This window comes from Hyperolius riggenbachi, chromosome 8 (assembly GCF_040937935.1).
Source record: "Hyperolius riggenbachi isolate aHypRig1 chromosome 8, aHypRig1.pri, whole genome shotgun sequence".
In the NCBI taxonomy this organism is placed as follows: domain Eukaryota; kingdom Metazoa; phylum Chordata; class Amphibia; order Anura; family Hyperoliidae; genus Hyperolius; species Hyperolius riggenbachi.
In genome coordinates this window covers 174,830,299-174,838,781 of record NC_090653.1, presented here as the reverse complement: position 1 = coordinate 174,838,781, position 8,483 = coordinate 174,830,299, and the positions used below count along the sequence as shown (strand labels likewise).

The window sequence follows — 8,483 nt, the reverse complement described above, 5'->3', positions numbered from 1 at the left end:
AGCATTTTCAGTTTGCAGTTACTGCAAATCCACGTTAAACTTGGCAAAATTATCTGCAGTAAAGAAAGGTACAACTTTGGTGTCTTATACAAGAAGAAAATGTGCAATCAGTTAATGTGCGACCAAAAACAAAAAAACAAAAAACAAAAGAAGAAGAACACAACTTGAAATATTGTGTTAGAAAACATCAAGTTAATTTACATCTGCTTAAATAGTTGAAAATTTACACAAGTAATATTTTACTTGAGTCAAAGCTCTATATAAAATATTTTCTTTTTCTGCATTTTACACAAAATATTACATTTTTTTCCACTTTACACAAATGATTCTTCAATCACACAATTCTCGCCTTCCCTTTCCGCAGGGCTTTCTGCACTTTGAATGTTGCATTTTTTATATTTGCCCTGGGACACATCACTGTCCAGTACGATACCATGAGGTGAACTGACAGATTTAGGGTCATACTTTAAACGTTCTTGAACTGTGTTTTTGACTGATGATGGTAATATAAAACGCATTGTCTGAGTAAATGATGTGATGCTTTTTGTGTGACCTTTAACATGGAGCGGTTTACCAATAGATTTATCTGTTTCAGGCGCTTCTTTTTCTTGAGGCAAATCTTGTTTACTGTTAATGTCACTATTTACAAAGACCGAAGATAATTTCCCACTATTAGAGATAATTTCATCCACAGAGCCTTTGTTGATTACATGCTTTAGCTGTGTTTGCCACTGAGGGTTTGCAATGTCTGGATGCTGCTTTCTAGAAATGGAATGCACCACTAATGGGGCATTTTGGCCATAAAACACAGTGTGGGGTATTTTTGTCACTTGAGCACTTAAACTGCAAGAATCCTCATTTAGTTTTTGGTCATTAAGATGATGTATAGGCATTATATTAGGAGACATATAAAAAGTGACATTTGTTCTTTGGAGACCATCATCAAAGGATACATCTGGGCTTTTAATTGTAACATTCTTTACAGAGGTTTCCTTGTGAGCACAATACTCATTTTCAGAAACAGATTGTCCATTGACATGTTTTTCTTCAAAACTTGTTTGCTGTAGAGATGCATAGCTTTCTTTGTCCTTTACAGAGTTACTACAGTGCGGAATGAATTCCTTGTCCAAACATTCCTTGTGGACATTACCTTGAATAAGCACTTCATTGTCTACTTTCTCTGTGAGTCTGACATTGGTATAATCTTTAGATTCCCACTGCATCTCCCATGCATCAAGATCGCAGGAGCTGGTCCCAAACAGAGTCGACAGGGGTATTTGCCACTCTCGCAACTTATCTTTGGTAATTTCTGGACACAGTGTATGTAATCTGGCTGATGTTCCAAACATGAATGGTAGAGAGGTGACATTACTTGGGCTGAATACAGATGACTCAGAGCAATAAGAGAAAGCACTGTCCAAAGAGCTTAGTGAGGAGACAGAGGGGGATGTGGCTGTGGAATAAAGGCTTGAAACACTTGACTTTTTGGAAGAACTTTTCTCTATATTTGCTCGTGTTTGGGCAGACTTCCAAAATGCATATTTTGAGCTTTTAAAACTGGCAGTTTGATTATCATGTAGTAGCTTTTGACTATCGAGCTGCAACTGCTTCATCTGATTAATACAATCAATCTGACTATGTATAATGGTAGCATCACAACTTGACTGGCGGGCAACGGGTTCGTGACCCTGGACAGGAATTCTAGAACTCTGACATACACTTGGCTCTGAAGAACATCTATCTCTAGAACAACTGAGACAGCATGCTGAATTCCTACAGTTAGTTGGATTAGTGCTATAACATTCCAAGATATTCATTTTTGTCTTGCTCTGGTAACAGGCAGCTATTTCACTAAACAGGTCCCAGTCTTCACCATCCTCAAGTAGCAAAGACTCATCAAACATTTCAATTTCATGTTTCAAAAGGTCAGGTTCTGACTTGCCCAAATCTGAAGCTGTAAATTCAAGCTGCTCAGAAGAATTTTGCCAGCCCTTAATACGCATATCTGAAAGAGAAAATGTAAATTAATTTTTTTTTTGCTATTGCTACTAAGATCTAATATTAGATATCCAACCAAAAGCAGTTGTATTTTGGATAACCTTTGGAAGTATTGTTGTTATCCTTTATTATTGCTATTAACTTACAAAAAAATTTGTATTATTATTTATACAATAAATAATGAATTACAAACTTATTACAAAGAAACCGTAAGGAGGTAAAGAAACCTGGCACTACTACTGCGGCTGGCAACATCCAAACAGTAAGGGTGCATACAATATTATAGCACAAAGTGTGCTCTGGACAGTAAGATGAATCAAGAAAAGGAGAGAAATTTGGCACTGCTTCGACTGCTTTATTCTTTAAAAGTATATAGGTGAGAACACGTTATACTGTGCATACAGGGTACCTGCTGGATAAGTGGGCGGTGGGTGCGGGGCACTGGCTCTGCCTTTCTTTTTACAAACTTGTATTATTTGAGATACGATCATACTTTTATCAAAAGTACAAGCAGAGGTGCTTCAACGTACAGACAGTCCAGGCGGTGGCTTGGAGCACAATGATGGGGAAAATTGTGCTCCAAATTTTCCCTGTCCTGGAAGAACATTTTAAGGGTCTGGATAGAAAAAGCTTTCTGCTTTCTTAACAATAGTTCTAGTGACTACATCTGCTTAGCCCCTGGTAAACAATCATTCACAGCATGGATTTATAGACTCTCCCTAGCAAAAGGGTTTGTTTATAGCTGTCCTCAGCACCTCTCCTCCCTCCTCCAGACTGGAGGCTTTCAAAACACAGAGTTGATTATAAAAAAAATCCTGTCTTGCCTCCACCCCCCAGTACTATACATTACATCTACTTTGGAGGTGTTCACCTTCCGGGTGTGGTGTTATCTACAACCAAGAAGGACCAACCAGGAGTGCAACCATCCAGTTTCAGTAGGACCTGGAATACCAAGCGGGGATGGTTATTTCCCTGTTGGTGATATACGGTGGTTGCAGGGACTACAACCCACCTTTGTGAGTATAAATACACGTGTACTACAAGATAACATCTAATTCCCCTGGTCTCTATTGTCATACAGGTGACTGTGACCACCTTTTCTACTAGAACTGCAAAACACATTCTAGTGTGCACTAGCCAGTTGATCAACATTGGATCTCAGTTTTCCTGAGCAGAAAGCACAGAAACAGACAAGTGTGCTCCCAGCCTGAGGAAAGGATAGCATGGTTACATCAGGAGGCGTAGCAGCTGGGAAACACATGTGCCCCAGTGAGTCTCTGTTCTCTGCATAGTGTTACTTGCTGTAAGGGCTAGTGAACACCAAAACCGCAATAGCAAAACTACCGCTTAGCGATTTGCGATTGAGATTTTGTGAAGTGATTTTTGAATGAATGAGCATTTTTTCTCATTCAATCAAGCAGAATCACTCTAAAAAATTCTACATGCAGCGTGTTTGCGATTCTGAAAAAAATCACACGCTGCTGTGGGAACACCCTCATAGGGTAACATTAGCCAAGCTCTTTTCAAAGCGCTGCCGATTAGAAAAGCGCTCAGAAGCACTCTTGGTGTGTTGGGGGGGGGGGGGGGGTGGAGGGGGATGCACAGGATTTCTTGCCTGTAGTGACAAAAAGGCTAGAAGCGCCCCCGAGTACAAGGTATACAGAATTTAACCATTTGTTCAGTTAGGAAAAAATATTGTCAAGTAGTAGTTGGTGCCCAGGAGGGGATTTAAATAGCTAAAACTAGAGATGGCCTGAACCTCCGATTTTCGGTTCGTGAACCTCCCGCGAAAGTTTGGTTCGCGTGAACTTTCGCGAACCGCAATAGACTTCAATGGGGAGGCGAACTTGGAAAACTAGAAAAATTTATGCTGGCCACAAAAGTGATGGAAAATATGTTTCAAGGGGTCTAACACCTGGAGGGGGGGAATGGCGGAGTGGGATAGACGCCAAAAGTTCCGGGGAAAAATCTGGATTTGACGCAAAGCAGCATTTTAAGGGCCGAAATCACATTGAATGCTAAATTGCAGACCTAAAGCGCTTTAAAACATCTTGCATGTGTATACATCAATCTGGGAGTGTAATTATAGTACTGCTTCACACTGAAACATCAAACTCACTGTGTAACGCACCGCAAACAGCTGTTTGTGTAGTTACGGCCATGCTGGACTGGTGCGCACCATGGCCAGAGTGCAGGCCTTGGCGGTTTTCAAGCCCATATGATCGCCGGGCTGAGGTAGCTGAATGACAGAACAGTGACTGTCCAGCTGATCAAATTTGGTCTGTCCACAATGAAGCAACGACCTTATTATCTTGGGTGTGCCCCCCATCCCCCGAGACACTCATATAGCCAGTGGTCATTGCTTCATTGTGATACGAAAGCCCCTTCACCGCGGCAAGTTAATGATCACGGAGGGAAATTGGCACATGTACATGCCTTTTGTTTTGTTGTTGCAGCCGCAGTGCAGGCAGAAAAATTAGGCAGGCATGTACACGCACCAGAAAAATTATTATAGCTAAAAATTCAGGAATCCACCTGGACTCCTGGACCCTATTGGTGGTGGTGGAGAAGGCAGTCAAGCGGCCTGCAGGCAGAGATGCTGTGTGGGGAGCGACTTAGTCTTGGGGCAGGCAGTCACACGGCGTGCAGGCAGAGATGCTGTGTGTGGGGACTGACTTAGTCTTCGGGCAGGCCTGACCATGCTTTGCAGACCACGTGGACAGATGGTCCCTTGACCCAACGCTGTGTGCCAGAGCTGACACCACTTGCCTTTCAACATCATGGTACAGTTTGGGTATCACCTTTTTTGAGAAATAACTTTGGCCTGGTATCTTCCACTGCGGTGTGTGGCTTTGCTTTTGTGTGCTGCTTTTCCTCAGGTGGTCATCCCATTGCAGTTTGTGCTTTGTCATCATGTGCCTTCTTAAGGAAGTTGTCCCTACGCAGGTCTTGTTCTTTCCATGGCTCAATTTTTGGTGGCAGAGAGTACAGATGGCATTGCTCTCATCTGAGGCAGACGCTCAACATTTTTTTCACACAGCTGAGCCCTGGGGTTATGGCACTGAGTGTTAAGTGGGGTGCCAGAATCAGAGCAGGAGGAGGAACATATGTCACGCTTCCACGCGGAAGCTGAGGAAGATGAGGTGTTCTGTGTTAAATAGTCAACTACGTCCTGATAATCTTGCAGGTTGGTGACACGCGCCTTCTGAACACTGTACTTTGGTCCAGGGCTGCACAAAATCGCAACAGCTTGACCCCAAACAGACCTGCCGGGTGGCCTGCCTCTGCCGGTTTTGCCCATATTGGGGGGATGAAGTGAAAGGTATGCACTGACTGGACTAATACAATGTGCAGTCACACAGGTGCAGTGAACAGGTATGCAGTGACTGGTATCAATACAATGTGCAGCTGTCATACACACAGGTACCGTGAACAGGTGCAGTGACTGGTGGTATTTAACACTGCGTGCACTCATGTAGGTAGGTGTGATGATCCGCTCAGCTGGCTGCACAGGCAGACAGCTGTTTGTCCATTCCTCTAGTATGTGGGCTGCAGGTCTCTGGAACAGAGACCTGTCTTTCCATTGCAAGTTTCTGGTCTGTTCTCTTGCTGGGGAATTTGCATACATTCGTTATGCAAATTCCCTACCTGCCTTCTTTGATGACTGGCACTATAAGAGCTTTATGTTTCCCAGAAGGCTTGGCTGGTCATTTCCCTTCCATGGTCTGTTCCTGATGGACACTGCTGGAGTGTCAGCCATTGCTATCTAGTATAGTTAATTCCTGGGGGTTGCTTTAGGCTCCCCTTCTAGCCCAGTCAGGTTGTATTATCTGTTTGTTTGTTCTGATGCCACTGTCCTGTCCCAACGGCAGTCGACAGGAAATGGTTCTGATCTCTGTTCTTGGAGTATAGCTGGTGCAGCGGTTGCTACCAGCTATCTCTTCTGATCTGTCTCTTTGGATCGTGCCAGCCACTTTTCGCTAGCGCTGTGGATCCTTCTGTTCTGTCTCCTGGGATCGCGCTAGCCACTTTTCGCTAGTGCTGTGGATCCTATCTCTCGCTTGTCCCTGTTTTCGTGTGTCTGTCTTGTCTGCTACGCTTGCTGGAGGCTCGGTGAGATAACCGTTAAGCAAGCGCTCGCGTCCTCTGTTTCATGTTTGTCTGTTAATGGTTAGTTAGGCGTGCTTGTCTCTATTGTGCTTATCACGTGGAGACCGCGCATAACCACGTGCACTGTTGCGAATGAGTGCGGTGTTTGCGGTTAGCTAGCGTTTGTTATTTTCCATATCTCCTCATTGTATTATTTGCTGTGCCTTTGCTACCCTCGTGCCCTGTTTTGCTCAGTCTTGTGTCTCTGTCGGCAATCGCCATTCTTGCGATTGCATTCCCACTTCGTTTCCGCCGTTGTGTGTTCACCGTCGCTGGGTGGCGGCTAGTTTGGTGGACACACATTGGTTCTGTCCCTTTGCTCTGTTTCTTGTGGGCTATCCAGCCCTGCCTGATCGTGCCTTGTCCTGGATCTGTACAATTCCCGTCTGGCATCTGTGGCTGTGCTGCGACTGTGTTCACCTGCACTCCACAGTGCCATCTGCCGGAGGGAATTGCCCTCTGCGGGTGAATAGCACCTAGCCTGGGTGTCCTCAAATATACGCTTGTGGAGGGTTTCCGCCGCGTCAGCACACGCGTTGTGCGCTGATCACGGAGAAAGTTCCACAATCGTTACAGAATGACCAGCCCAACCAAAATTCCCAGGGCAGAGGGAACCTTTGATTTGCTTCAGATGTCATTGCCTGAGACTAAAGCGTATGTGGATCCTATTATAGGTAGGATCGCACACTATATTGAAGCAGTTAAAAAATCTGTTCTCGTTCCTGATCCCCACCCATATGGAGATTATCTAGATACCGGGTTGTTTGAACCACCATTCGCCTCATGGGAAATCGGGACCTTGGTGGAAGAATTTGATTTTGATTGGAAAACCTTTTGCGATTTTTATATCGCAAAAAGCGCGGATGTCCTGAACGATTGTCTTGACTCTATGTACCTTTTGATTGATTCTGATAAATGTGACGAGTGTGTTGTGGATCTGGTGATGTATGTGTGGCAGATCATTTTGGATGAATTACACACACACCAATCAATTGATCCCAATAAAGAGGTAAAAGATTCCCGTTCTGTTCCTGCTCCAGTTCCATCTGTAGACTGTGCGCACTATGATTGTTCATCCTTTGTTAAGTGTGCATGGGAGCCCCCGTTTGAGAAATGGGAGATCGAGTTCCTGGTCTATGAATTAGAATGTGATTGGAGATCGTTTTGCAATCATTACCTTTCTAAAAACGAAGCAGTTTTGTATGCGTGCATTGAGTCTGCGTGCACTTTAATCAAGACTGGTGAATGTATCTCTGACTTTGTGACTCCGCTGTTTGACGTGTGGAGAATGATTTTGGATGAACTACATGCGCTTCAATCTGCTAAAAACACATTGTCAGCGGACGATTGTTCCAATCCTCTGGATTTAAAGAAAGTGAGTTTTGAATGCATTCCCTTTCCCAAAGCAACTGAGTGTTTGAAGTCTGAGTGCAAGTCATTCAGAGCAGTTGCTTGTGTGGAAGTTGAACCAGTGCGGTCTGATGTCGCCACCGCACGTATGGCTGCAAAAGGTCTGTGTGGTCCTGTGTCTAAGGAAGACAGATTTTTTCCCTCAGGTTCTCTAAGATCGTCCGTTTGTGAGCCTGCCATGGGGAAAATTCCTAAGTTATGCAACTTTAAGAAAATTATTGAAGTGTCTAATAAAGTTTCTCCTGTTGTTGTCGCCACTTCTTTTGCAAATGAATCTATGTCTTATTCTGTTCGCACCTGTGCAGGCCTGTTGCCTGATGACAGTTGCTCCAGTGTTTCTGTCCTAGATGCCTTGCAGTCTGCTCCGCAGATCGCGGAGGTTTGCGCTATGGAAGCGTCAGTTTCGCAACCTAAAGCGATCTTGGATCCGCAAATTTTGTGTTCTGACTCCTCGGATTCGACATTGTTAGCCAAATCTAAGAGTGAGACAGCGCTTCGGTTTTGCGAATCTGATGCTGAAGCTTCTTTGCCTTGTCCAGAGAAGCTTTCTCTGAACCTGCCCTGTACCATGAATGAAGGCATGATGTCCACTCGCATTGACATTTGCGAGTCTGATTCTGAAGAAAGTATTGACTCTCCACCCAGTACTCTGGATGAGTCAATATTACCTTGTTTAAAATCTCCTGCAGTGACCCTAGAGGCTCGTCTAGGTATTGCAACCATTGTTACCTGTTTCTCTGCTATTTTGGAATTGCAGTCTGGTTTGAATGCTATGGAGGAATCTGCCTGTAGTGAGGCAAAACTCAGAAAGTCAGAGCTAGTTTCACTAGATATTCCTGTGTATCCCTGTCCTGATGATAAAATTCAGTCTCAGTTTATGGTGGAACCTTCCCTGGGACATCTGCCCTGCACACAAAATAAAGTTC

At 44.1% G+C, this 8,483-nt stretch overlaps 1 protein-coding gene across 1 annotated transcript in view; it reads right to left on the bottom strand.

The window, feature by feature from the left end:
* Positions 1-212: 212 nt before the first annotated feature.
* LOC137527192 (rho GTPase-activating protein 20-like) overlaps positions 213-8,483 on the bottom strand; it is a 275,894-nt gene continuing 267,623 nt past the window's right edge. The window contains exon 15 of the mRNA XM_068247674.1: positions 213-2,005. Within this exon, the coding sequence (XP_068103775.1) occupies positions 315-2,005 (1,691 nt within the window). The 3' untranslated portion in view covers positions 213-314. The remainder of the gene's footprint in view (positions 2,006-8,483) is intronic.